At 48.3% G+C, this 26,433-nt stretch overlaps 11 protein-coding genes across 11 annotated transcripts; 3 read left to right on the top strand and 8 right to left on the bottom strand.

Annotated features, from left to right (window-relative positions):
- Positions 1–1,202: 1,202 nt before the first annotated feature.
- HD556DRAFT_1428224 (lipoyltransferase) lies at positions 1,203–2,390 on the bottom strand (the record flags this gene model as incomplete). The annotated part of the gene is made up of 2 exons (XM_041304695.1): positions 1,203–1,220; positions 1,629–2,390. 2 exons carry the CDS (start codon positions 2,388–2,390, stop codon positions 1,203–1,205), a joined length of 780 nt encoding a protein of 259 aa, XP_041167712.1.
- Positions 2,391–8,781: 6,391 nt separating this feature from the next.
- On the bottom strand, positions 8,782–9,797 carry HD556DRAFT_22997 (uncharacterized protein). The gene is made up of 3 exons (XM_041309960.1): positions 9,504–9,797; positions 9,367–9,448; positions 8,782–9,309 (listed from the first exon to the last, which is right to left on the bottom strand). The coding sequence occupies exons 1-3, from the start codon at positions 9,621–9,623 to the stop codon at positions 9,104–9,106; spliced, it is 408 nt and encodes a 135-aa protein (XP_041167711.1). The 5' UTR covers positions 9,624–9,797; the 3' UTR covers positions 8,782–9,103.
- Positions 9,798–10,492: 695 nt separating this feature from the next.
- HD556DRAFT_1452968 (uncharacterized protein) lies at positions 10,493–12,593 on the bottom strand (the record flags this gene model as incomplete). The annotated part of the gene is made up of 7 exons (XM_041308082.1): positions 12,203–12,593; positions 12,059–12,099; positions 11,486–12,003; positions 11,298–11,431; positions 11,072–11,241; positions 10,678–11,018; positions 10,493–10,624 (listed from the first exon to the last, which is right to left on the bottom strand). The coding sequence occupies exons 1-7, from the start codon at positions 12,229–12,231 to the stop codon at positions 10,493–10,495; spliced, it is 1,365 nt and encodes a 454-aa protein (XP_041167710.1). The 5' UTR covers positions 12,232–12,593.
- Positions 12,544–13,599, top strand: HD556DRAFT_1223202 (Shwachman-Bodian-diamond syndrome protein; the record flags this gene model as incomplete). Its single annotated transcript, XM_041296864.1, has 7 exons — positions 12,544–12,575; positions 12,633–12,684; positions 12,736–12,779; positions 12,835–12,964; positions 13,012–13,212; positions 13,266–13,436; positions 13,486–13,599. The coding sequence occupies 7 exons, from the start codon at positions 12,544–12,546 to the stop codon at positions 13,597–13,599; spliced, it is 744 nt and encodes a 247-aa protein (XP_041167709.1).
- A 176-nt stretch (positions 13,600–13,775) lies between these two features.
- Positions 13,776–14,155, bottom strand: HD556DRAFT_22737 (uncharacterized protein). Its single transcript, XM_041309953.1, has one exon. It carries the CDS (start codon positions 14,055–14,057, stop codon positions 13,812–13,814), a length of 246 nt encoding a protein of 81 aa, XP_041167708.1. The 5' UTR covers positions 14,058–14,155; the 3' UTR covers positions 13,776–13,811.
- Positions 14,155–15,086, bottom strand: HD556DRAFT_22901 (uncharacterized protein). Its single transcript, XM_041309957.1, has 3 exons — positions 14,849–15,086; positions 14,511–14,795; positions 14,155–14,459 (listed from the first exon to the last, which is right to left on the bottom strand). The coding sequence occupies exons 1-3, from the start codon at positions 14,864–14,866 to the stop codon at positions 14,253–14,255; spliced, it is 510 nt and encodes a 169-aa protein (XP_041167707.1). The 5' UTR covers positions 14,867–15,086; the 3' UTR covers positions 14,155–14,252.
- A 557-nt stretch (positions 15,087–15,643) lies between these two features.
- On the top strand, positions 15,644–16,383 carry HD556DRAFT_1223939 (uncharacterized protein; the record flags this gene model as incomplete). Its single annotated transcript, XM_041296923.1, has 3 exons — positions 15,644–15,955; positions 16,013–16,248; positions 16,311–16,383. The coding sequence occupies 3 exons, from the start codon at positions 15,644–15,646 to the stop codon at positions 16,381–16,383; spliced, it is 621 nt and encodes a 206-aa protein (XP_041167706.1).
- A 252-nt stretch (positions 16,384–16,635) lies between these two features.
- Positions 16,636–17,256, bottom strand: HD556DRAFT_1428220 (proteasome maturation factor UMP1-domain-containing protein; the record flags this gene model as incomplete). Its single annotated transcript, XM_041304694.1, has 5 exons — positions 16,636–16,697; positions 16,751–16,844; positions 16,894–16,995; positions 17,047–17,202; positions 17,254–17,256. The coding sequence occupies 5 exons, from the start codon at positions 17,254–17,256 to the stop codon at positions 16,636–16,638; spliced, it is 417 nt and encodes a 138-aa protein (XP_041167705.1).
- A 561-nt stretch (positions 17,257–17,817) lies between these two features.
- Positions 17,818–20,235, top strand: HD556DRAFT_1223419 (uncharacterized protein; the record flags this gene model as incomplete). The annotated part of the gene is made up of 6 exons (XM_041296885.1): positions 17,818–18,364; positions 18,416–18,536; positions 18,660–18,790; positions 18,844–18,918; positions 18,967–20,049; positions 20,099–20,235. The coding sequence occupies 6 exons, from the start codon at positions 17,818–17,820 to the stop codon at positions 20,233–20,235; spliced, it is 2,094 nt and encodes a 697-aa protein (XP_041167704.1).
- Positions 20,236–20,411: 176 nt separating this feature from the next.
- Positions 20,412–24,830, bottom strand: HD556DRAFT_22418 (RdRP-domain-containing protein). Its single transcript, XM_041309944.1, has 7 exons — positions 24,488–24,830; positions 22,858–24,429; positions 21,839–22,809; positions 21,715–21,787; positions 21,552–21,665; positions 20,901–21,500; positions 20,412–20,844 (listed from the first exon to the last, which is right to left on the bottom strand). The coding sequence occupies exons 2-7, from the start codon at positions 24,427–24,429 to the stop codon at positions 20,551–20,553; spliced, it is 3,624 nt and encodes a 1,207-aa protein (XP_041167703.1). The 5' UTR covers positions 24,488–24,830; the 3' UTR covers positions 20,412–20,550.
- HD556DRAFT_1435762 (microfibrillar-associated protein MFAP1, Zn finger, CCHC type protein) lies at positions 24,734–26,304 on the bottom strand (the record flags this gene model as incomplete). The annotated part of the gene is made up of 5 exons (XM_041305475.1): positions 24,734–25,228; positions 25,285–25,568; positions 25,617–25,762; positions 25,813–25,871; positions 25,918–26,304. 5 exons carry the CDS (start codon positions 26,302–26,304, stop codon positions 24,734–24,736), a joined length of 1,371 nt encoding a protein of 456 aa, XP_041167702.1.
- Positions 26,305–26,433: the final 129 nt, after the last annotated feature.

Here is a 26,433-nt window from a genome sequence, read left to right as displayed (position 1 = left end):
TATCCCGACGTCAACTGTAGTTCTGAAAGATGTTCGCACTAGAATGCCCGAAGTACTCCCATCAAAGAGCAGCACTACGCGCGAACCAGCTCCAACAACTCCTCAACAACGTGAACAACATCAGACCACTGTTACGCTACATTGCACGAACAAGGAGGCTAGAGCAAGCGTTCAGGGACGTCACGCCCCCGCCACCCAAAGACAAAGAATAGGATAATCCCACCGAGCACAGCACAGCTTCGACACCCAAACCACCCTCATTCTCGCCTTCAGTCGGCGACTCCGTCCTCGCCCCGCCAGGACCAATAACATAGTCTCTTCGCCACCCACATAGATCAAACATTAGAGTAAATACTGTACGTACTGTCCAACATAGGGCCTCGCCCCAACGGACAATAACCACGGATTTTTTTAGAAAAAAAAAGTATGTTCGCAACAAAATGGAGGTGACTGAGCAAACGATAATACCATGACCACCTATCGTTGTGACGCACTCTTGAGCTCGGAGATAGTCTATAGATCAAATGGAGCCAGCTGTGATTATCTCTGTCTATTTGGCTTGTGCTGCAAAGTTTCAAGCTTCAAGTGCTGGCAACATGTATGCAGTTTCACGCGGTGCTGGCATTAATTGTAGATATGCATCCATTTGGAGACACATCCACGCTACAAGAATTCCAAAGAACGATATAAAAGTCAGCTGTCTTCCTACTATCGCCTTCAGAATTACCTGATCCCATACACACGAGTCACAAACAATGCGTTTCTCCTCTGCAATTGCCCTCACCGTCATTGTTGCTTTAGCATCATCGATCTCTGCCATGCCCACTGAAGGTTACGCAGCTGGCGCCAACCAATGTGTCAAGCCTTGCGTTTCTGACTCACAATGCCGCAGTCCAGACTGCTCTTATAATCAATGCGTGAGTATCAACATTTTCCTGAACTCGATAACACGACTCACCTACATGGCAGACCATTTTGTTTTTCTGCATAGTGAGTCGTATTTTGCTTTCACATTGGTGTAGTATGGCCGTTGACATTGACGCGCGAGTTACTAGTGATTTGTACAGTTGATCCGCATATTGGAATTAGCGTGAAATTGTGAAATATAGGGATGTTAGACTAAGATACGATGCACGAAGATTGCTATCAAGGCGCTGTTACCTGGCATTGGATACAGGAATTCGCAAATAAATATTCGACTTCTATCTCAACAACGGTTCCTGAGGCCGCACCTATTTGATACTGCTTAGATGCACCTCATGATACCGTCATATAGTTAATTAATGCTTGCTGGATGAATTTCGAAGCCAATTCATCCACCGTCATTGGGTGGAGCACAGTACTGCTGAGACTCGAGATATGAGATCTCAGTGCTGAGTCGATACTCGCAAGCAGCTGGTACGTACAAATGTGCGCCACAAGTGCCAAGTATCCTGCCAGCCTGACTGACGTATGCGAGCTCTAGCATTCAATACTCACAATGTACTTTCAGCTTGTAGGCTGCTTGGCAGCATACGTAGACTTTATCACACCTGCAGATGTCATAGTGCACAGTGAATGGAAACGATCAACAGAGCCCCCGGTTGTCTGCATGAAAATTGCTGCTTCTATTAGGTCGGGGAAGGTGCCTTCAGCCATCCCCCAGCAGCTAGTGCATCTTCCTCTAGTGCAAGAATAGCCTCTCCAAGCTCACCAGCGTTCTGGGGGCATAATTTCACCATATCTCTCCCGTATGAGGTACCAAACGCATCAACGATACCTGGCACAACATCCTCCACCCGTACATTCTTTCCTTTCGCTTCCGCTATGCACCCAGCCTTGACGTCAACTAACCCACACGCCACAACTTGTGCAAACCATTCCAAAGGCTCCTTTGTGACGTTCATAGCAAACCCGTGCGTCGTGAGTCGGTGGCGTACTTGGACGCCAATACTTGCTATCTTTGTCACAGGGTCCAAAAATACGCCAGTATTGTCTGAGGGTACATGGGTAATCTCGTGGGTCCGCAGCAAATAAGATTGAATCATCTTTTGCATTATGCAAATGTAATCACGGATGCCAATTGGCGGAGAGGTGCGAGCAAGGTCTAGAAGTGGGTAACCAACGAGCTGGCCGGGTCCATGATATGTCAATTGTCCACCGCGCGCTGCTATGGAAAATTCTGCGCCAATCGATGTCAGACGTGCACGTTCCGCGTGCAGTTCTTGTTCGGTTTGCCGGCGTCCAGATGTGTACACTGGGCGGTGCTCGAGTAGAAGCAGAATGTCATGATGAGATGATGAACGGCGAGCAGCAAGCTGAAGCTGATGTATCTTTTCTTGGAGAAGGAGAGTCCGTGTATATGGTAGCGGTGTGCGGAAGTAGTGATAAAAGACGGGTGGTAAGGGCATTGAATTCGATTCGATAGAACCTCAACTCTATTGGATCTAAGTTGTTAACACACACGTGACAGATCAAAACATGGGTAAATACTCACGTACTCGAGCCACATGCACAAGCGCCTCACCCAATCACCCACGAAGAAGTTGTCTCAAATTTTCCACCCTGCCAACGGGTATCCAACACTACTGTTTACGTGGAGGCGTGTCTAGCCCTTCGGTGCCATGATGTTCAAACGTCCATGACTGGTAACGTATTGGTACTAAACTATGGTGGTCATGAGTATAATATTCAATCATTAATGCTAATTGGCGTGTCCATCAAATGTCCAGGCGGACCAGGCCCCACCTCAAATCGCTGCATAACATAACATGAAAGGAACGAGTTTTTTTACATTGTCCGCATAGAATTGCCTAGCCTAGCCTATCTTCTGTTGTTTGGGCGTTTTTTTGCGGCTGGTGCCTCCCCAACCCATGTCATCCTCGTCAAGATATTCTGCTTCGACCTAATGGACAGTCAGTTGAGGTAAGTCATACAATCATAACATGCAGCGCACGCCATAAACGTCATTGCCTTCAAATCCAGTTGCAGCATCTTTACTTCTGACGTAGTCTTTTCTGGAAGGCTGGGAGCATGGTCCATGTCAGTAAACTCACTAGCTGTATAATACGGGCTTGGACAAACAGCATAGGCGCTATCAAAGCCCTGTCCAAAACAAGACTTGAAGGCTCGGGTAATTTTTTTGAAGAGGCGGGGCTCTTTCGTTTTCACTCCATGTTCAGCAAGGCTGGCATGGAAATCGTTATTCTGTCGATAATTAGCTGCCACACCACTATCGGCAAGCTCAGGCTGCTGCGCACATCTTTACGTTGCATGAGAGTCGGTGCAGTGTAAAACTTGACAATGGATCAAACAGATGCGTAAGTTAGACGTAAGCTGACGGCGTGGAGTGTGAGTGCAAGTAAGTTGCACTCTCAACTCGGTTCGTGAAGAGAATTTTGATCTGTACCATCTAGGCTCAAAGGGGTGTCACCTTATATCCTATCAGAAACCTGAATGCCGGAATCCTTAGGCGTCTGTGGCTCATAATAGACGAGTGAGTATTCAGCAAGCAACTGCGCTGTCTCAGGGCTACAGCATTGTCCCCGCTTTTTTCCCATCGCGTTCTGCTGATGGGCCCATTGTATTCTTCCTCGGTGCCTCGTGGCAATCTGCCAGATATGTGACATGCAGCGAGTTTGCAAGGTGGTCTCTTTCCCTCACAAGCTCAGTTATGCGAGTTCGTGCACATGTCTCAGAGTCGCGAGCCACGCTGACAACAATCTCTTGGACACCATACATATGCGAGGCAGAATCCCATATGCTTGCCCGCTTCGGGGGATTCTCGCAAAATGGTATGTATTTCTGGACTACTGTGCAATTCTCCGCTAGACTGTCTTGTGTGCTTACGGAGTTTCGGTCTCATCGAGTAAAACTCTTTAGGAAACGATCCCACTCATTTGAATCATCTGGGAACTGAAATTGCAAACGAAATTGATATTTCCAAAGTCATTATAGACCTGGAGTTTTTTTTTCAGAATTGAACATTCTCAACTTGGGTCCTCTTATTTTGAACATGCATGACCGGTCAACACCGGCAATTCGACTAGCCTAATCTTTGTAGGTGTGACCCATGATTTCCCTCAGATGCGTATGTCAGCGGGAATGGTGCTATCCCCATTCTTGCCTCACGGAACGTCATTCTCCACCAAGTATCTCACAACAGTTGTCTATTGTATAGCAATAAAAAAATTTATTGTTTTCCACTGCATGTTTGATCGTACAACATTTTTTTTCCGTCATTAGTGTACATAAGATACCGTTAAGTTAGGTTCGGTTGGGTATGCATCAAACAAAATGCTGTGTCCCTTTAAAAAAGAGACCGGCGCCCTGACGAGCGTGTGCCCCATGACATGTTATCGTCGTCGAGCATTTCGGCCTAATGACAAAATCGATGAGTTACTTTCTTGAAGGAGCTAGATATAGATCTTACATAACCGCCCTCAGCAGCGATTCTGTCAGCAGTTGGGTAAGAAGGCGGCATCGAAGGAGAAAACGCCTGATGCGCTCGTCAGAAATGAAAAGTGAAGAGCGACTACAAAACGTACGACAGCGTATGTGATGTCCATGGGTGATGGATGTCCCTGAATTGAGTCGCGAGTGGACTTGGAACTGTGGGAGCTACGACGAGAGAGCTGGCAAATGGGCGGAATGTCATTGGCGGGCCGTACTTTGTCGATTTGCTAAAACCACATACCTTGCTGCTGATGGACAGTCTCTTCAAGGATTCGAAAGGCGACATGTTTGAGGGGAGATGTAGAACAGAGAAGTGTTTGGAGTGATTGGAGTGTTTAGCGGATGAGGCTTGTTAGACTGACAGGGATTTGGCAGCATGCTTTTATACTGAAAACTGGCAGCTGGCACCACGTTAATGAACGGAGTCACTTCCGCATTAAGTCCCATCATGTCATGCTTCGTTCGGATCTAAGAGCCCTCGCAAAGATCTGGCAGTGGCGAGGTAGTAACATTTGGGTTCATGCTCCGCATTAGCCCGGAGCGCGGCGATCGTAGTCAAGCCCATCCCATCCCCATAGCGCGGGGAATAACCGTATCTCCATGGCCTAGATGGACATTGGACAGACCGTGTCCAGAATCACACATTCCGAGGAGGCTGACTAGTCCTACTTGCATATAATTACCATTCGTAGCATAATAACAAGTCACGTTCGTGTTCAAGTTTAGCTGCCAGCACCTTCTCACCGCTTACACCTGCATTAATATTAGCAGTACTCCATATCTAAGACATCATACACTATTTTTTGATATCTGGTGCCAAGCACCTGCCCAATCAGAATGGTATGTACTTTTTTTGTTCTCGTCGACGTCAACCACCTGACCGCAGGACCCCTGATGGTTCCTACTAGTACTAAAGTCTGCACCGGAAGATCTAGATGCACAGGTTCGGGGTGGTCCGGACGTCACAGTGGGTACATGTGGAGACATAGCCATCCGTGACACCCCTCCGGAGAGGAAGGCCTCGAAAAAAAATGGAAAATTTCAATCACCCTCTTACTACACGCACTCTGCGAAGCTGACGATGCACACTAGCAACTGATTGTACTGTAGCTACCCGTCTTCGTCGGCTTCCATCATCCCTGTTGCTCTATTTTGTCGCGGGCGAGCATTCACGGCTTTGACTGCTCCAATATCCTCCGAGGGTGGTTCAAGAACAAGCTGATCCGTTCGTTAGAAACACGTAGTGGGTCGCTTGAAAAGGTCTTTCACGATTAATCCACGAAGCTGCGGGATGCAGGGTTAACTACTAGGGGTGATGTCAATCATTGAGCGCTCGAGAAGTTTGATCCATGGTGAACCGAGGTACCTAATGGTAACGAGTTGTACTTGGCAACAACAAATTTTGATATAAAGTTGAATTTATGCAAGATACATATTCAGGGCTAATTCTGATATATTTTACGATAATTATTACTATCTAGTTACTAGACTACACTCGGCCGTCATTGCTGTATGTCAGGGGGGAGGGCCTCCTAATGAACACCACAGGAACGAAATTCACCGTGAGGCAAGGGCATGGAATCCTTAATAGGGATTATCCTGAGGGTCCTCTGACCCAGTGACGGCAATTTGCAAGGCACTCGAATGATTCACTGTCTAATGATATACACCCGGGTCGCCGATGGTCAGGCGGCTCAGGGCCTCAACTTGTTCAGCCAAGCGCCAATATGGTGTCAATTAGAATTTCGCCTCCCATACTCTCTCATAAATACTTTTAGGTCACTTATTCGCCACGGTTTTTGACTTCGTCCCGACTATAATTTTTATTTCACCGAAGTACGTACTCAGACGTACTAACTGGCGCAGGACCCATACCACGACTCCAGTAGAGCTGCGACCAAGTTGCAGTGGATATGATATTGCTACCGCAATCGGTTCGCAGCGCTGACCCGACCCGAGAGTCAAATAATTTCTGGCCCAGCGTGTCAATATCGCCATCCCGCCGCAGCAAAACTTCAAAATGAATTTGCATTACATAATATTGGTATATCAAACCCTATTTCCCCACACTACATTAATGCCGTGGTTTTGCCGATGAACCTCCCAGCTGTCTCTGTGAATATAATATATTTGTGCGTGTGACATGAGTGTTTTCACCGCTGTCAAGCCTACCCACCTGATTAGAATTCGGGACCGACAGGACAATACCAAACCGTGGTGAGCGAGGGCTGTTTGTTAGCGTTGCCCAGCAGATCATAGTGGGGTAAGAAATTGAGCAATTCAGCAAAGTTCAATTGGCCCGCGACTCGGCTCATGGAGCTGTTAATGGTGTTCAGTGTATTGGATTGTATTTCGGCGTGTACTGTGCTTCGGGATGCCATGCTTCTTACAAGTGCTTCTTTGTCTGCCTAGCCTTGGCATCACGACGACCAAGAATTACCAGAGTTGCTTCCACCGCTTTAGTGCTCCCGCCAAGCCACCACAAGCCATCACCAAGGGAGGAGCCGAGCCGAATCAACCAAGGTTACCAGGGAGGGCGGCTTTTGATATACTTCTCTCAAGCTTCCCCGCAACCCATACTTCCGGTTCACTGAAGTGCGCAAAACTATGCATTCAGTTATCAGCAAGCTCACTATCGGCACCGAGAAATAAATACATACATCGTCTGTCCCCGTTGGCTTGAGTATAGCTTACCGTAATAAGATAGATATCACTTCCCCGGACTCTTTGTTTATTTTTGCGTGTCGTACCAGAGCTCTGGACTCTAAAAGGCGGTATCGTCAGAGGACCTGGATAGATTTGCCACCTACGGACGGGGCCCTTGCAGGCCCTGGGCCCTTTTCATCTCTCGAGGTTGCCTGGACAACTGGCACCTAGGATTGCTCCGTTAGCTGCCCCTGAAGCATATCGACTATGTCTCTGTATTAGGTCAGACCCTCGACTGGTGATGCGACAGGCGATTCTGTTTACCAGACAAAACAGGCTGAAAGGAAGTCAGTACTATCTTCAGGGCAATAACACCGTTGAGAACATATATGTCCGGTATTTGACGATTCGTTATTAAAGCACGGGAGGATCAAGGTGTCACTACAGGAAGATCATATCGGTATCAGCCTGAGTTCTAAAGCAATGTAGCTCAGCGGGGGCAAGCGACCGTGAGCATATTGTGTGGCATGCACTGTTCCTGATGGAATGAGAGTCTGGCTCTTGCGAACCGATCTAAATAGTTCTCTTGATTCTAATGACCGATGGATTTAGGGATCCTAGATTGCCGCAGAGACCACAGAAAAAGACAGTCCTTTCTTCATGAAGTCAGGTTGTTGTATTCTTGCTGCATTGAACGGGATTCTTGCTATGAATGAGATCTCTCTGACCCTCAGTGGTTGCACTCGCGGCTCGCGGAACTCCTTGCTAGTTCAATTTTCCGTGAGTAGGACGAGCTGTGTTTGGTTAAAGTGAAGTCCAAGGTTCGAAGGTTTTTAGTTGGGGTGCGACCGGCCTTTGAGCTAATTATACTATTAACTTGAAGTACCTGAGAGTCATAGGAAAATTATGGACTTTTTCTTTGGAATGATTAAATCCGAGGGAACCATGTAGTACTCATCTGCGACTGGTATTCACTTGTCCCCGGTGTTTTACCGACACAACGAACGTAATTCTGTCGGCCGAACTTCGGGTTCTGCAGTTTTCTTAGAACCAACCTTGAAAGTGACGATGAATGTAAGCACTCACTTCCAACCGGAATGGGCTGCTGGTATTTTTGGGCAAGTTTGCGAGGAATATGCAGTAAATCCCACTGTGGTGTGATTGGAAGAGGTCAATCCGCTGAAAATGTTTATGACGAATATGGACTTGATCAACAAATGGAAAATGAACTTGATATTGACCGCAACGTCACGGTTGACCGGTCAACAAAAAATACTAGGCGACGTCTATGCCACGTAGCATACAAGGTGCACAAGTCGGAGTTCGAATCCTTGCGCGTCCGAGTCGCGGTGACATGTCAGAGGCGCGAACACCATTAAAACACCGTTTGTCAGAACGTGGGTCGGCGAGCCGTCACGCTTATCCCTTAGTCGAAGTTCATTCCAATCTTTTCACCCTCGGACTGGCCTAGTCACCGACTCCTTACACCTCCAGGCTGGCTCTATTGCAGTGCGCCTTGCGGTTGCTTTCGCATGATACTGTGAACTTGAACTGGTCGCTTCTGCTCAAGTTATGCGACACGTCACACTTGAAGCTTTTGAATCTGAAACTTAACACTTCCCGAGGCTATCGCTGACATTGACCGACTAGCCGCGGCGAACTTCGGGTTTGTTCAGAAGACCGCTGCAATTTGATGGATGCCAGATGCGAAGGACTACTAGTCACACTAGAATTCTAGAACAGCGGGTGCCCAAATGTTAATGCTTTCACGATGCATGTGAACTAACGTTTCTTCTGCCGTTGAAGCTTGAAACCCTTCTATTGTGTTTTCAGACCCGAGTCGTTAATCCATAATTCATTATATTCAATTATACTAATGCTAGGTGGGGGTGGACGACAACTCTGGTGGACGTGTGCTCTTCGGTGTGGATGAATGTGATTAAGGTGTGAAAAAAGTTTAACCTAACTTGGCCACTACGTGCTGACCATGCATGCAGAAGAACGATGGGCAGCGGCGAGGTGGTTACTTCGACATCCTACCCTTCACGTCGTCTTTAGTTTCTCGCGCGCCAGCAGCAGCCTGAACAGATATCAGCAACTGACAACTCAACCTGTTTGCACGCCAGGGATAATTCACCTGATTAACCTTTTGTTTGGCCTGCTCCGTGGTTTCCTGGGTAGTTTGCTTTGCGTCTTCTGTTTTCTGCTTTGCCGAAGCCGTTGTTGAACCTAGTATATGACCATCAATGATTCTGCGCCGTTGAACCAACTTGAACATTTGCTTACCGAGTGTCTCCTTGGTTTTCCCCGCCGCTTTCTCGCCTGTCTCAATGGCCGACGCCAGACCTTGGCCAACTTTCTTATTCACCTTAAACAAACAAGCTTGTAAGGACAACCAATCTGAGGCGTGCGGTGATGTATACCTTGTCAGCCATCTCGGACACTTTCTCGGTGACCGTGCTAGCAGCGGGCGTGGCATGAATAGAACGGGTATATGATGCAGTACAAATGCGCGCGTTGGAGGTGATAGCGTTGCGAAACATGATGATCTGGTGAACGAAGCGTCCGTGCAGTATTTGCTTTGTTATACACCACACCAACGAGGTTATGACGTCGGTAGGGCATTGATGTCATCGCACGTGCCAGCTCTCCGAGTGCTCCACGCCGACAGTACTTGTGCGTATGGTCACCCAACATTATGCAACGGCACTACTGCTAAAATATCGCCAGCGCCACTGTCCACATGGTGAGCGGCTCATGACGCGTGACGGAGGGACAGATCAGATTAATAATATCGTTGTTCTAAATCCTGTATCCAAGTCTGACACCAACTGGATCACTGCGTCGTTGCCTCACTCTCATTCATCACTAGTAATCGACACGTAGAACGGCTACCGTCGTCCTCCGTTTGTCGCAAGTACCGGCAATACTCGGCCACGGCGACAGTGATGGGCCTCATTAACGCAGTTCACAGCCCGGTCAAGCGTTGGCATGTGCAGTCTCTGAATCTCCCCAATGCAGTGGTAACGTTCGAGTTCCGTCCGCAATGACATGTCGGATCCGCAGGACAAGGAACGATAGTTTTTTTTAAGCATTCTTAGCAATACAGCTCATCTAGCAGCCAGAAATATCTGAGCAACAGTTAGCTGGACTCGGAGCGCGGTTGCTTAAAGGAGAAGACTGCTAGAAGTACAAGTTCTGGGAAGGGCCACCTGGGGTAACAGGAAAGACTGTTATCCACTTAGTGTGAAGGAGACAGTAGGTCTGATCAAGTTCTGATGCAATCTGTGACGCTCCCGATGACTGTGCGACGATAGGCAAGATGCCTGATGCGGCTATCCCTAGCAGGAAAATATAATGTCCCAAAAATGTAAGCTACTACTCAATTAATACTCAACTGTCCGTCGTCACATCACTGTACATAGTTGCCTGGGAATACACCCTGGTCCCCGTTAAGACGACCTGTCCACCAATCTTCCTGACTCTCTGTCTTGGTTACAATTTCGATGCGGTCACCGGTTTTAAAAGAAAGATCTCCTTCAGCCTAAAATGAAGAGGCGTGTAACCATCCATTCAAGAGATCAGATGGATACATACCTGAGCATCGAAATCATATAAGGCTGTGACATACTCTACGGCTGGCTCTGGCTTTGGTTTGGGTTTCACCGGTGGGGGTGGAGGCGGCCTCTTTATTGCAGCTGTAGTTCCAGCTCCCGAATCATTTGAAGCGGCGGAGTACGGGGGAGGAGGAGCAGGTGTCTGACCTGGCGGCGCTGGAGGTGGCTTCTTGATAAAGGAAGATGTAGGCGCTGCTCGGGATGGTGGCATTGAGCGGCTGCTCCCACTACCAGCACTTGTAACGCTGGGTGAGCGACCGATGGAAGGACCGACAGTCAACGAATTGCTGCCAGGGGCACGATTAGCTTGCACGAATTTCGCTGGTAGTGAAAAATCATAAGTGAAGAAGCTGACAGGTGAGAGTTGAGCGTACAAGTCGATATGAAGCGCTTGGTAACGTTAAGATCCTCAATTTGACTCCATGCATCCGTTCGCTTCTCTTCATAGTCAGCCTGGATTTGAGCGCCAGGGGCGTTGGTAACGTCGTATCGACCCTCCGCGAATGAATTCATTTTCTCAAGGAAAAGATAATAAATGTTGAGCCTGTTGAATTGTAAAACGATTGCAAAGAATGGTGGTTCCAACAACCAAGGACATACTGCATGTAATAGAATGAATGGAAAAGAGGCTCGATGAAATGAGTCGAAAGCTGCATGAAGTGCGGGAGATCTGTCTTGAGTGCGTTGTTAATGTAATCATACTCATTTGTGGCAATCTCGAAGTCTTGCTCAAGCTGATCATACAAATGTTAAACGTGTCGCTGACAGGAAGACACTCCGGCACCTACCTTGAACAAATTCTTCTCATCACTCAAACTCTTCTCTTTCTTGTCCCTCAATTTAGTAAGTGAATTATTGAATCGATCATAATCGACCAGCTTATGATCGCGTTTGGTGATGCTCTTCCTGATCAGCTTGAGGACTCCCTGGAACTCTTTCACGGGTGCAACAATTCGTGATTCGATGAGCTCGAGTTCAGGGGAGATCGCAGAACGAAGTTCGTCGAGAGAAGTTGAGTACGGAGGAGTGTTTGCGACGGTTGCCTCACAGGAGGGATGCTTGCCTTGCAAGTTATACTCGCCACCCAGCGGAGAGAATATAAAATTGAAATGGTTGGCGAAACCAACGGAAGAAGTGAAGAGGGCTGAGAGTATGTGTAAGGATGCAGGAATAGATAAGACGGACGTTATCGACACACTTAAAACAGCTTCGGAAAATATCCTGGTATCTTTTAGCAACTTTTCTGTGGCTTGCTCGAGGCTGATGAAATGGCGATTGTAGTCGTCGAATTCGGGGTCAGAGGACTCTAACAAATAGCAGATAGTTTGAGTGAGTGGTTGATCGCAAAGATTAGATCTCACTCTTCGCAAAGCCAACTTTAGATGTGACAAGGTGAGGTGTTCTGTAGACGATCGTGAGTAATCTCCTCCACGCTAATGCTCAGGCAGAAAGATGTGACAAATGCCACTAATTGTTAGCATCAAACTGAAAAAAGACGAGCTCACCGCTTGATTGCTTTGGTGAACCCTTTCATCTTGTGGTAATGATATCACTATGATCAGGCTCGTGAATTGTCCTGATGCGGCTAAGAAGTTCGAGTTTTCGGATAAACGAAGAATCTTCGAGAGCGGTTTGAAGTACTACGCGGTTGGTTGTGGTGTGGTGCACCGCCCAACAACTTGTCTCACCGCAGCTGACACTTGTAACGTGACTCACAACACCCTAAGCTGGCTCGCGAACAAACAAACGAGTACAATGTGTCATTCAATTCACGAGTCTGCCTCCTAGCACTTAAACAACTTAAACACTGATCATCGATCTATTAACTGCGTTTACTTGAATCAAGATGCCTATCCAGCAACCATCAAATCAAATCAAGTCAGTGTTGAGCTGACAATGTCTTGAGGTTTTGCGCTGACGCAAGGTGAAGCACAGGCTCACAAATGTATCTATCGTACGCTTGAAGAAGGGTGGCAAACGGTTTGAGGTATAGTGTGGATATCCCCTATAATAACATCATATAACAGCCTAGCTTTAGATTGCCTGCTACAAGAATAAGGTGCAGGAATGGAGAAATGGAGTGTATGTGATCACATCCATATGTTAGCTCCGTGGCTAACGCAAGATCCTTGCACAGTGAGACGAGTTTAGATGATGTCCTCCAAATTTCGAATGTCTTCATGAATGTATCCAAAGGCGAGGTTGCCAAGTCTAACGATCTCCAAAAAGCATTTGGTACATCGACAGTAGATGATGTTGTGAAGGAGGTCTGTCCTTTCCAGCATCCTCGCTCCCTTCCTTATCTGTGCTGTAGATTTTGAAAAAAGGAGAAGTTCAAGTGGCAGAGAAAGAACGTGATCATGATCTCGCTTCCCTCCGTAAAGAGATTGCTACAATAGTCGCTGAGAAATGTGTCGATCCGGCCACTCAACGTCCCTATCCTGTCGGGATGATTGAAAAGGCTATGGCTGAAGCGGGTGTGAGCGTGAAAGCGGGGAAGAATGCTAAGAGTCAAGTGGGTGATCGTTCGTTGACATCGCGCGCCAGGTTCTCATCAAGGGGTGACAGGTAGCGGAAACACTGCGACTCATCCAGGGTCACTCAACACTACCGATTCAACGTGCGAGGATGCGAGTACGTGTCGTTCTCCCGGCTGCTGAAGGAGAGCGTCTGCAGGAACAACTTCGCGCGTTGGCCGAGACGGTCGAGAAGGAAGACAAGGGGGAATCTTGGGAAACTGTATGCATTTTTCATTGTCTCGTCGAAAGACTTTGACGAGATTGTTTAGGTTATGCTTATTGAGCCCTCGCAAATCCGCACGATCAACGAACTGTTGCAGAAGGAGTGCAAGGGAAAGGGGCGCGTTGAGACACTTACATTTGCCGCAACCGCTGACAATTGAATTATTAATTAACTCATCGGTGTATCCTCCCGATGTTCAATTATGCCGACCGGAATAAGTTGTTGTTGTCAATATTGTGTTATTATCTCACATCCATGGGTGAATTTGTCCTCAGCAGAACTTATTGGTGATTCTAATTTCAAAACAACCGATGAAGTCTTTACTGTTCTAGGCAACATCATGAGGACAGGTATGAGCACAATCATCCGGCATTAATAGTATCCAAAATTATTACTTGGTTCGCCATGTCCATTGGGTGTGTTGGCATCATACACGTATGTAAGGGAAGTACGCAAGACTAAAGTTAGGCTTATCGGTTCCGTTGGGCAAATACAGCGACATAGTATATTTATAACGGTGTTCTTCGAAGGTATGAATATGGATAAAGCCAAATTCCAATGATATGATACATACTGATACAGTAAAAATGTCAACACCAGCAGCCCCGCACGCAACATCAGGCGGGAGTGTCGAGCACCCCTTTGTGACTCTGAGCTGGCTCGGTTCCTTTAACTGCTGGAAAAGCCGAGGTGTTCGGACACCAACACAAACCTCGAACAATCCCGTACTTCACAAAGGACCGCGATAAACATAACCCTCAGTTCCAAACTTTGTGGTATACCTCTCGCCACACCCCCACACAATGTGCCCTCTCAAAGCGCTCGCCATAAACCACCTACCACAACTGTCACATTCTTCAATAAGTTCCATCGCATCATAACGACTAATACCCATGCCAGCTGTGAGCGCATGCATACGTCCTTGCTCGATTCTCGAGACGAAGAAAAACATGTCCGGCAGCGCATCGGTGTCGTGTCTGGCATGATCAAGTAGGGTATCTTTTGGTCTTGGGATAAATACTGTATATTTTACTTTGAGCGTGAAACTCAAAACACGTAGAGGTTTCGTACCAGAACGACGGTGGTTTCCCGCCACTTCACAGATGAAGGAAGGTGATTTATGACAGATGGTCGCGGGTGTATCGACGAGTGTGAGCCAAGATAATTGACGAAGTATGGCGCGATCTCAGCATGGCCAGATGGTAAACTGGCAATGATAGCTCGAAATGCAGTAAGATTAGGCCCGCCTCCTTCAATTAGGGAAGGAGGCCACAAAAACACTCCCAAAAACAGCGTCGCCGCATTAAGTATGTTGCGATTCCACTTGGTACGATGCGGAAGCCTCTGGAGACTGGACTAGACGACTACGAGTGGGCATCCATACAGAGAAACAGAGACAAAACACATACTATGCAATCGTGACACATCGGCCGGCGTCACGAGAATAAACCACAAGCTCGGTGTTGCTATGTTGAGCAGCGTAAGCCATCGCAAACAGTGTGTTTTGAGCAGGCATGGTAATGAGCACAACCCCACAACTTGAAGACCGCAATGCATTTAGTCCGTTATATACGACACGACTGCGTCATGTTAACAGTGTTGTTAGCCTGTCCGTAACGCATCAAGTTCATCAACAGAACTGCCTCCCTAGTAGGCTATGCTCCCGAATACACTGGTTGTCCGCATACAAAGTTCTATTCTCCGCGCAGGGGGCTGCTGGGGAAGTTAAGTGGCTCACAGCAGTCTAAAGCGCGACGTACTAAGCCGGCGTTGAATGTCTGCCTGTTTGTTGGAATATGCTACCACACCTCATATTGAGGCGTCAGTCTTGCATCCGCGCCGAGTCGGTCCTGCTTCTCGTCCGTGGCACCTGCCAATCTTGAAAAAAACTGCAGCATCCCAGACCGTACTTTGATGATAACTATGACACATTATTTAACCACAAGTCATAGTAAACGTGTGATAGTTTTTCATATAGCGACGAGAAGCGTGATTGTGAGGGTACGGAAGATGGGGGAACGAGGCAGAGAATTCGGCGTTAACGTTGAATTTGATCCACCAGTCGGATAACTTGCAACTTGAAGTGCCAGTGACACGTGACAAAAGTACAATCGGGTTGTGGTGATTGGACATATGTAAGATGACCAAGCACATCTTGTTTCGTGGAAGATCTTGGTGACTGCCCTTCTTCCTACCCGTCCATGATGCTGTTCTCACTAGGTCGTTCGTGTTCAGCACACAATGTCGTCCACTCAATACGTGTATCCGCCATCTACTCCACTCATCGTCGTGCGATGATGTCCACCTTGAGCTCTCAACCTCAGAGACCACCGGAAGCGCATTCCAGCTCTAATGCAAAGCAGCCTCTGAAAGATTCACCGCCTGTTGTCGTGCCAACTGCAAAGTCGCTATCATCCGAACCAGCTTCTCCGCAAGTAGCTGCTCGCCCACCACCTATACCAAAGGCAGAGCGACCGCGGCCAACTATTCGGTCCACGAAGGCGGTATTAAGTATGGTATGTGTTGATATGATGGATTCTATCTGTATCAATAAGACTCATCCCTCGTTCCAGACACCGACTGCGATACAGCGGCTGCGTGGCTTGCTTAATAGTCCGACACCACAATTAATTCGCATAAGTGTGCGAAACAAGGGTTGTGCTGGTCTGTCTTACCACCTTGACTATGTGGAGAAGCCGGAAAAGTTCGACGAGGTAGTACAACAAGATGGGGTTAAGGTCCTCATAGACAGCAAGGCACTTTTTTCAATAATAGGCAGTGAGATGGACTGGAAGGAGAGTGCGCTAAGGTGTGTCATTCGCTGTTTTAGGCGATGCTTCACCGCGGAACTTACATGATCAATTCCTGTAGCTCCAAATTCGTTTTCAACAATCCTAATATCAAGGACGCATGTGGATGCGGAGAGTCATTCACTGTTGCATAGTACTGCATACGGAGCACATCTATCACTACCAGATGTACTCTTTTGTGCTTTACATTTGTTAGTATTACTATTATTTACACACCACATTCAGTGTATCCCTATCATACGTACCTCACATATATTCAATGCATAGATGACAGCATTCGTCTAAGCTCCTCACTCACCTTTCATAATGACATCACCCGCGCGCTGTCCTTGCAAGTTATTGAAGTTATGACATTACGGGATAGCAAGTATTACAACAGTTTAAGATCACAGTCGGAGTTTCTTTTCCATCTCGTTGTGAATGCTCAACGGTGGACCGCTCTCCAAGCCTATGGAACAGTCGGTCAGATCGCATCACTTGACTATCTGGACGATTACGTACCGAGGAAGAAGTCGGTCGGGTCTAGAGTCTCATCTCGACCCATCAGGATGTCGAGATGTATGTTTGATTGTGGCATGCCGGGCATATGAGGGCTCTGAAAGGAATTCAATTTGCATATATTTAGCACACGCGTCCATACTCACGGCGGATACAATCTGGCGTTCCATAAGCAACCTCATAGGTGCACTGGGGCCGTAGAGATTGGCTAACATGTGTAGCCTCGCGTTGTCCTGCGTCTCTTCCCACTATGAATGTTGTCAGAAAGAGACGCATTTTATAATGGACTGCGAGCACACCTTTGCGATACGGTTCTCGAACTGGCCCCCTCTCATCTCAGTTGCAATGCTACGGATTCCATAATGGAGGGTGTCATGGAGGCCTAGGCTGCCTGCAGTATCACTTATGGACGCAGTTTTGATTTGTGAAGGCGGAACGATGCGGTATGAAGGTTCCTATATAACTAGATTAGCTTGATCCACCAACCGAACGATATGAATGCGCACCATAGTAGTGGTCTGAAAGCAAGCGGGTACCAGTACAAGGACGCGTAGACATGTGACATGGAGGTGGTCACGAGGGTGACCACATGTCACGCCCTCGTGACGCTCCCCACAACGTGACCTTTGACGCTGTAGCACGAGTCGGTGACGATGGTCTTGAGTGCCTATAAGTAGGCCAGCTTGTGAACGAATCATTACGCTTTCAACGCTCGCCATATGTGTGTTTCTTCAATTCACTTGTTACTGCGTTGCTGATACAGTCATCAAATACAAAACTCTAGCATAGCCCAGGCCCGGTCACGTACTTAGTTCCTGCATTTGTGTTAGGAACGTTATCTACACTCCAAGATGAGCAGTAGACCATCAAGGTCATCTAGTATTCCCGTTCCACCACGGGGAGGCATTTCACCCGTTCGAAATATCGAGTCAGTCATCTCAATCCCCTTTGCACCTTCCCCACAGTCCCGACCTCGCCTTGTGAACCCGGGATGGCCGCAACGTAGTCCTACTACAGGTATTAGTAGTATCCGTGGATCCAGCTCTATGGCTGTGGCGTCCAGCGCTCCAATGCGTTCGACAGCTCGATCATTCCCACAGCCAAGCCCTGCACTCCTTTCAGGCACAGGAGCTACACCAGCGCACATATACTATGAACCGCGCGTAATTAGAGTCGACACCACTTGCCCAACCTCTTTACCTTCTCCTCCTCGTCGGCCCGGTGCGCCCAGCGCTCAGAGACCAGCTATGGCACACACGAGTGCAGGTCCGTCCCCTGCCGACTCAGTACCCTTTCCTCGCCCGGCGTATCTTGACCATTCTGCACTGCGGCACCTTTTGCAGACAGACACTCCTTCTCAACTTTCCTCGTCACCGAAGCCTGATCTTGCGGTCGTCCGCACTGAGTATGCTGGCGGAAGGAGGAGGGTGCAGAGATCTCCCAGCTTTGATAGCGACGAAGAAGACAGTATTACTCCTGGCGAAATATCCTCCCGGCATCAAGAAAACAATCCCTTAATGTCATCCGCCCTCTTGCGCCTCCCAACAAGGTGGAGTGAGGAATATCGAAGTCCTATGTTAAGCGTTTCTGCAGATGGAAGGGATCTCACCTATCAAGGTCAGTCATCCTGAAGTAGTAGAATTACCAAACATACATTGATTAAAACAGGTTCTCCAAGCAACTCTGATAAAGATGCCGCAGCTGCGCGTACGATCTTCCCTATTCCTCCTGCCTGCGGCATATACTACTACGAGGTCGAGGTGACCAGCAAGACGAATAACAACAAGGGGTGAGTGCCTTGTGTACGGAATCTGTGATATCTATGTACTTAAACGCAAATTCAGGCATATTAGTGTTGGGTCCGATTAAAATTCGATAATCTAAAATTAATTTTGCTCACATCCCTTTGTAGTCTTGTGAGCCGCGATTTTAAATTGACTCGCCTACCGGGGTGGGAGAAGAACTCGTGGGGATATCACGGTGATGACGGGTCGTCGTTCGCGACGGAGAAGACGGGCACACCATATGGTCCCCAGTTCGGAGGTCCGTCTATTTCACGATACACTTGAATACCTAACTCACTTTGTATAAATTAGCTGGAGATGTTATCGGCTGTGGTATCGATTTTAGCCAGAACCGCGCGTTCTACACAAAGAACGGTGCTTTACTTGGTGCGCACTCTTCCCTCCGAGGACTTCTTTTATTCTGAATTCTCACAGGCTCTGTTTTCGATAATATCGGCAAGGATTGTGATATTTATCCAGCAGTCGGGCTTTGCCATCTCGGAGAATCTGTGCGGGCTAACTTCGGCCAGGACCCATTCAAGTTTGACATCGAGGACCACGTACTTCAACAACGAAACACCACATGGTCGCGCATTCAGACTGCGCCTTGGACGTGGCCAGTAGCTGACGGTGATAAAGATCTTACTCCAGCATCGACATCCACCGCAGAAACCCGCGCGAAGTCCCAGATCAATGATCTCGTTCTTTCGTACCTGTCACATCACGGATACGCACGTACAGCACGAGCTTTTGAGGCGCAGTGTTCCGCTCGAGGAGGAATGTCAACATTGAGATTGTCGAAGACGTTCCCTTCATCTTCCACGAGTCGCGTGTCTGACCATGATCAGATCATGGATATGGACGACGTGCCCCAAACACCTACGATCGCACCTGCGCCTATGGATGATATTGAGATCCGTACCCGTATCGTGCATGCCGTGCTCACTGGTGATGTCGATACTGCGCTGTCCGACACACGAACACACTTCCCTCGAGCGCTTGATGCGGATGCAGGACTGGTGCTCTTTAAACTACGATGCCGTAAATTTGTGGAGCTTGTACTGGAAGCGGCAGAATTGAAGAAGCGGATGTGCGCGGAGGATGCAGAGATGAACGTAGAGGCTGATGGAGAAGACAAAGGGATTTCGGAAGGGATGGGGATGGACGTCGACGATGAGGCGGATATCTCCAGTACTGGAGTGACGAACGGTTTCGGCGGCGGCAGTAGCGCAATCCCCATCAAAGGCAAGCGTAAGGCATCGTTCGCCTATTATTCGCATTCAGGTTTGTTAGGTGTGATTGCTGCCAAGTACGGGACCGCTCTCGAACATGCGGTTGCGTACGGACAGGAGTTGCAGTCAGAGTACAAAGACCGCCCGGAGATGCGTGCCATCTTTAAGCGTACAAGCGTGATCGTGGCTTTCGAGGATCCGCTTGAGGCCGGCGGGGATGCAGCGGACGTGGCGGGGCAGGGAGCAAGAGTCAGTCTTGCAACGGAAGTGAACCAGGCTATTTTGCGTGAGTTTGTTCTCAAGTTGATTCGATTATATTCTCACTTTTCCCGTAGTGTCGCAAGGGCGTCCTGCTCATCCGGCCTTGGAGAGGATATACCGCCATACTGCAGCGTCTCTCACGCAGCTTGCACTGATCGGAAATGGGGCTGCTGCTCTCGTGGACATGCCCAGGGAGCTCTTGGACGCGTGATCATATCTTGCCACTCATTATTTCGCTTCGCCGAGTAATTTTTCTTGCTATTGTAGGTTACATATTTCGAAATCAGGTCATGCATATCTCAAGTTGTAATGTGTCCTTGAAAATTGAAGTCCTTCTAATTGCGTTCTTTGGTATACCATGAATTCAAACACGCACGACCGCGCTCAGAATCTCGTTACAATCCCCCACTCTGACACTTTCAATTTCACACAACTTTTATCATTTCATGAGTTCCTCTGAGTTCCTATGGTATACAATTTCGTTACAGTGCACTAGTATGAAGGCCAACTTCTGGCGCTCGATCCTTTACATCATAAGAGACTCCTTCACAATCTCGAGCATCCTGCCCAGAGCGATTAAACCAAAGCTCTGAGCTCCAAACATCCTCGATTCTTCCTTAAGCGTATCTTCCGCGACGCACCACGCTGCCCAAGAGCGTTTGAACGTTTCCGCCATACTTCGCTGTTCCGTATCATCAAATTCTTCGCGGAAGGTCCAATCATCATAATCATCCTCTTCATCATCATACATCTCTGCCTCCGACACCGCCAAATCTTTAACCAGGAGCTCTGCCCTGACCGCACGGACGAGCTCACGCGTCTGAAATTATCGTTTAGGAACTTGTGGCACATGTCACGTTTGAGCACTAAGCTTACCTGCAAGTTCATTGCAGTGACTGCGTCTCGCCGACGATGATGGTCGGACCAATTTGCCATGATAGTCCCGCTCAGCAATTCTGCTTCAGAAACGTGGCTGTCCTTGTTTTTCAAAATGGTATGCGATTGCCCGATCACCAACAGCTGTTCACAATATGCTTCGAGTAGGTATGTCATCTCCTCGATTAACTCTTGAGTTGGAGGAGTCAATCCCGAGAGACCAAGGTTACGGAGGCCCACGCGAGAGAGCGCGTCTTCCACAGAGGCTCCATCAGATGGAGAGTGGTCCTCGTTCCATTCTTGAGGAATCCACCTCTTCACTGGTACCCGACGGTAGAGTTGTCCGAGCAGCTTTTCACTGTTGTAGTACTGGTCACCGTGAAGATCGGCGCCTTCTTTGGCAAGAAAATCAGGCCTTGGCTGATTCCTCGACTTGAACCTCGGAAGTTGGGTAAAGTTGACAGGAGTGCCACTCTTCGGGAAATCAACTGCGTGAGAGGCCAATTTCGCGAGTTCCATGCACTCCGCGCAACCTGGATCCTCCAGGTCAGAAAACCTGAGATGGTTTATGGCGATGAGACCGACAAGGTCCGCCTCGATCTACATTTCATAATTAATTTTGCATGTAATAAAAGTCTGAATGAGCTTCACATAGTCAAATACGAAATCTACGACATCGGAGATGTCGCATGGGGCTTCTGTTCTTTTAATAGGTAATGCCTGATACTCTCCGGGTTCGCCGTAATGCGTTGGCAGCAGCTTCCGCTGCAGAATGTTCAGAACATGCAGAATGTATCAAGAAATTCGGGCTTACGTCAAGGATTAGGTTGAAGTCGTCACCATCAAGATCACCCCCACCCAGACACGACGCAAGTGCTCGCTGACCCCTGTCGACAATATGAGCATGCATTTGTCGTAAGCCATCAAACAGAACTCACTCGCAAGAGAACACAACGACATTCTTCAGGTGCGCCAACTCTGGGCGGTCTACAGCCGTCACGACTTGCAGATCGCCTGGATGAATCTGCGGGCTGCGCGTTATGGCGGCCTCGCCCAGGATTTGCTTGTTCAATCCTGTCCTTTCATCATACACAGCTGCGTACACCTCTCCTTCCCTGAGGCAGCCCCATTCATCGGACACACCAAGCAAGGTATACGAACCCGGCACTTCTATGTGCGCGCGATACTTCAACTCCCGCAAGATGTGCGTTTCGACGCAATGCAGGGTACTTTCTATGAGCTCGCTTGTCCATCGTGACTGAGACGTTTCTTCCTCCGTATTTCCAACATCCAGCTGCAAAATGGACGACAAGTTTCTGAAGAGAGATGGTAGATGAAACGATGCTCCCAGTCCGTGTTGCTGGATAACTTTCGAGGCATCGAGGGATGATGATCGGACGGATTGAGCTTTAGTGATTGCATCGTCCTGCAAGTCAACGATTCGACTGGTGTCCACTCCCAAGAACTCCATAAGTACAATGAGCGGACGATTGAGGAACATCGCTTTTGGTTTCGCTGATGTCGATTGGACATCAAAAGTGAGGTTCTCCTGTCCGTCAAATTTAATCTGCGATGGACGAAGGCGAACAAGTTTGCCTTCGATTGTCGGATCCTGGACGACCATGCCTTTAGCACCACCGAGACGAAATTGGAAAGCGGATGGAATATTGCGTAGCTTGGCAGGTCGCTTCTTGCCTTTCTGCAAAGACCTCCATATGTCCTTTGCAAGCCCCACCGATATGGGGCTACACCCATCTGTCATAACGTTGCCAGAGGGCGATTTTCTGTCGGGATAGTCATAATCGATTTCTTCGGGAAGAAGTGTTATCGACGGATCGGTGCCAGAAAAGGCTTGAGACCACCTTGCAGCCAAGCGAGCAGGTTGGTGCACAAGTTGAGAGAAATCGCCCTAGCAATTGCGTTCGGTCAAAATCAATCAGGACCATTAGCGACTCACCAGGCTGCCCCGGATTGATTCTGCATCCAGCAGTGTCCCGCTGTCATCCATGAATGGTGTCATAAACCACACTGAATGATCTCGCAGGCCGCTCATCGAATATCCCAAGAACTGGAATTGGCGTCCAGCAACGCGATAGCCTCTGAGCAGAATTGGGCGATACCGCTCCTTCAGAAGGTCGGTAATGGAAGATTCGAAGTCCCGACGAAGCTTTGATCGATTCTCGTCCTGAAAAGTAACGCGTAGGAAGCATTCGTGATTATTGTATTTGCGCAAGACACTATTGGATTGATCTGGAAGAGGACCCTCTAAGATGTGCCGTGTCGGCGTTAGGATCATATGGTAAGACTGGTATACACCACTCTGTGGTGGCGGAGCTAGAAGACGGAGGGGCTTTTGATGCTCTCTTGTGAACTCATGGATTACTTGGCCAAGAAGAGAAGTTAAATCTTCCTGGCTAGCATGCCATTGCGCCCGGCGTTTGCGGCGTGGTTTACGCTTCGCGTTGTGTCCTTCGTGCTCGGATGCAAAGGATTGGAAAATTTCTGATGCATCAGGGCCATGTTCAGTGTACAACGAGATAATTGCCTCTTTCAGCGAAAATATTTCCATCGGAGTGAAAACAAATGTCGTAACGGTCTTTTCCACCTGGAACGCAAGCTCGTATGGTATCTCGGAAAGAAACTCGTGTAGTTCCTCGACAGGGTTGCTATTAGAAGTGTGGTCGTGGATCCGAACATGGGGCACTGGGGAGTACCGCAGATGAAGGCGATTGCGACATGCGTACATGAATGTTTCCGCATCTGGCTGGTTGCTGAACGCCAGCATCAGGCTATAGCTGCCTGGAGGCATGGGATGATAACGTGTCAAGCCCGCCAGACGTTGAGGGCTTGAATTTGAAAGTCCAAGTCCACCGATGTCATTCTCCACGGAGAACACTGGGGGCGCATCGGCACGAATGAAAAGAATGTGGGTATCATCGTCTTGGTTACCCACTAACGCTGCAATCTTTAGTTGCGCATAAGACGCAATAGACGTCGAGGTCCAAAAGAGGTCGTCACTGTCATCATGGGGCGTCACAGTGAAGCGTACCTGCCGACGCTCCAGATCACAGGAGACATTGGCAACCCCAGGAAGGGCAAATTCCGAAGAAAATGAACCATCCCGATTGAAGCGCCCAAATGAGTAACAAAGGAGCGGGAAAGGCCTCGATTGCTGGAGAAGCCTTTCCTTCTCCTCTCGCAGCTTCACTGGGTCGACCCATGGAACAGTATTCAATCTCATGATACGGGCATTATTGATCGATTGCGTGCTCTTGCTGAGGAGGATTTGGCGGCCTTTGACGGCAATCCCTACGTCACCATAAGCACGCAAGAGAGTGATGCCGGAATCCTCTGTGGGGAGAGCAAGGATGCCTCGCTTGCCATTCGGGTGTGACTTGTAGAAGAGTTGGCATTCAAAATTAAGAGGAGGACTGGTTGGAAACGGGGGCTTGTGAAGTATCTTGGCGAATTCGAGCGTCAAATCTTCTTGGGTAACTGCAAAGGCGATATTTCTCAAAAAAATCTCCATCTAGTATAATCCGAGTTAATACGGAGTGCGATTTACTAGCTCACTGGCCAGCACTCACCTTGTGCGATTGGTATCAAGGGGGATATGATTGGGATAAGATGATTGCTATCAGCTGGCCATCCGCATCGAGTACTAGTATATAAGTACTGGTGCTGTGACTCAATGATCAAGGATATTAATAAATCACATCATATAAACACGTGAAATGCTGTGGAACCTTGTCAGACCCTTTCCTACCAATCACTCAATATATAACGTATGATCAAGGCAATGCAAGGGTAATGTGCGGAGCTATCAGGTGCGCTTAGTCCAGACGTCGCTTCTTCTCCCTAAAACCATCATCGTCTCTATCCGGCGCTCTCCGTCTGTTATCATGGTCGGGCCGGTCTCGCCATGATGATCGCTCACCCCATGCGCGTGATGTGCCAGTGGCTGCGTTAGCGCCAGACGCTAAGGAACTGCGGGCTCCTGGAGGCAGTTGATTATTTTGAGGACAGTCTAGAAAAAATTGAGTTTGATAGGAGGGTCCCTTAAGACGCATGTCCTCACCCTTCTTGAGATGCGGACCGCCACATAAGAAGCAGCCACCCCCTTCTGTGGATCGACCCCCTGTTTTTACTGAACCGGCGCCTCCAAAACCTCCGGTCCCGTGCGTCGTGTCCTGATCCATAAGGTGGGTATACTTCGTTCTACTGCGTTTACCGAAGTTCTTGACTCGCATGACTTCGGGCAGCATCGAGATATCTACCGTAGACTCGGTAGCCTCCGTGAAGTCGTGTCGTTTGAGGATTTCCTCGTCCTGAATACCGTGTAAAATGAAGAACGAACGACACAGATGAAATAAGTGTGACTAACCTGGTGGAAAGCACCCTTATGCCAATACTTTTGAAGGAACTTCTGCTGACCTTTGGGTTTCTCCTCCCGTAACTTGTTAGCCCGTTCGAGATCTTCCTTTAAACGTTGCTCTTCTGGAAGGGCACGTCTCCGCTCGATCTCTTCTCTTTCCTCGTCGCGTCTAAGTTCTTCTTCCTTTTCCGTTTTGATTCGTCCCAGCTCTCGCAACCGCCAAGCCTCAAATTCCCCAGCTGGATCTGCGCCGTCTGTATCATCTACATCAGGTATCACCTCCTCCTTCTCCTCTTCAAGTACGTGAGTATAACAATCACGACGGACGCATGAGAACGCACTTTCTAATAGTTCCCGTCGTATACTTTCTGCGACGAGGTGATGACTCTGCTTCTTCCGTTCTTCAGCGATTTCTTGTTTCCGTTTCTCGGCTTCCTCGGCTTCTAGAGTTATTGCGTCGCGTTCAGCAATCGTCTCCCGACCTCGTCTGTAGGAACGGTATATAAATGACTCAACAAAAGTGTGTTTAGAACGTACTTCGGAATAAAAACAGGTCGGTATAACGTCTTTGAGGCTTCTTCCTCAGATTCGCTAGACTAGAGATGATTTAAAAAACATAGTACATGCGTTAATTAAACGTACCTCGCTCTCATCCTCTTCTTCATCCTGTGCTTCCTCCGACTCCTCTTCCGACACAACATCTATAGCATCCTCCTCCAGTTTGGTCCGTCCAGACTCTTCTCGTCCCGCAACAATAACCTTGCCGTCCTTCGAGATATTGACATCCTTCAAAGCGAGATTCATCGTCTTCACTGGAATCGACGTTTCCTCGTCATCCTCCTCGACGATGTCTTGCTCCCCACCAATAAGCACATCTCCTTCCTGAACCTCGAGTTGCTCCTCGTCGTCTTCATCTGAAACGGATGCATATTCAGTTCCTTTCGGCGCTTTACCCTTCCAATATCTGCCTGCCGCTCGCGTTGGCTTTGATGTGTGTTTGCGAACTTGAGTCGCGAGAACCGTTGACATGATGCGTAAATAGGCACGGGTAATCACTGCGTTGAGCCGGTTAGTCGCAAGTGTGCTCAAACGAGTGCTTACTAATCGAGGAAGCGCATCAAGGCGGACTCGTGTCGTTTGTTTTCTTCGCCTCCTTTA

The sequence above is a fragment of the Suillus plorans genome, assembly GCF_016647745.1.
Source record: "Suillus plorans strain S12 chromosome Unknown HD556scaffold_1, whole genome shotgun sequence".
NCBI lineage: Eukaryota > Fungi > Basidiomycota > Agaricomycetes > Boletales > Suillaceae > Suillus > Suillus plorans.
Note: the sequence above shows the minus strand (reverse complement) of the source record. Positions and strands in the feature narration are given on the sequence as shown.

Bases quoted from the DNA above. Each gene is read 5' to 3' on its own strand.
- HD556DRAFT_22901 (XM_041309957.1), bottom strand. The intron at 14,460-14,510 runs GTACGAAACCTC...TAAAATATACAG, and splicing joins GGGAAACCACCGTCGTTCTG to TATTTATCCCAAGACCAAAA.
- HD556DRAFT_22418 (XM_041309944.1), bottom strand. From the start codon at position 24,429: ATGGAGATTTTTTTGAGAAATATCGCCTTTGCAGTTACCCAAGAAGAT. The intron at 21,788-21,838 runs GTGAGTTCTGTT...TATTGTCGACAG, and splicing joins GTCGTTGTGTTCTCTTGCGA to GGGTCAGCGAGCACTTGCGT. The intron at 21,501-21,551 runs GTGAAGCTCATT...TATGAAATGTAG, and splicing joins TAGATTTCGTATTTGACTAT to ATCGAGGCGGACCTTGTCGG.
- HD556DRAFT_22997 (XM_041309960.1), bottom strand. From the start codon at position 9,623: ATGTTTCGCAACGCTATCACCTCCAACGCGCGCATTTGTACTGCATCA. The intron at 9,449-9,503 runs GTATACATCACC...TGTTTGTTTAAG, and splicing joins TGTCCGAGATGGCTGACAAG to GTGAATAAGAAAGTTGGCCA. The intron at 9,310-9,366 runs GTAAGCAAATGT...GTCATATACTAG, and splicing joins GAAAACCAAGGAGACACTCG to GTTCAACAACGGCTTCGGCA.
- HD556DRAFT_22737 (XM_041309953.1), bottom strand. From the start codon at position 14,057: ATGTTGCGTGCGGGGCTGCTGGTGTTGACATTTTTACTGTATCAGTAT.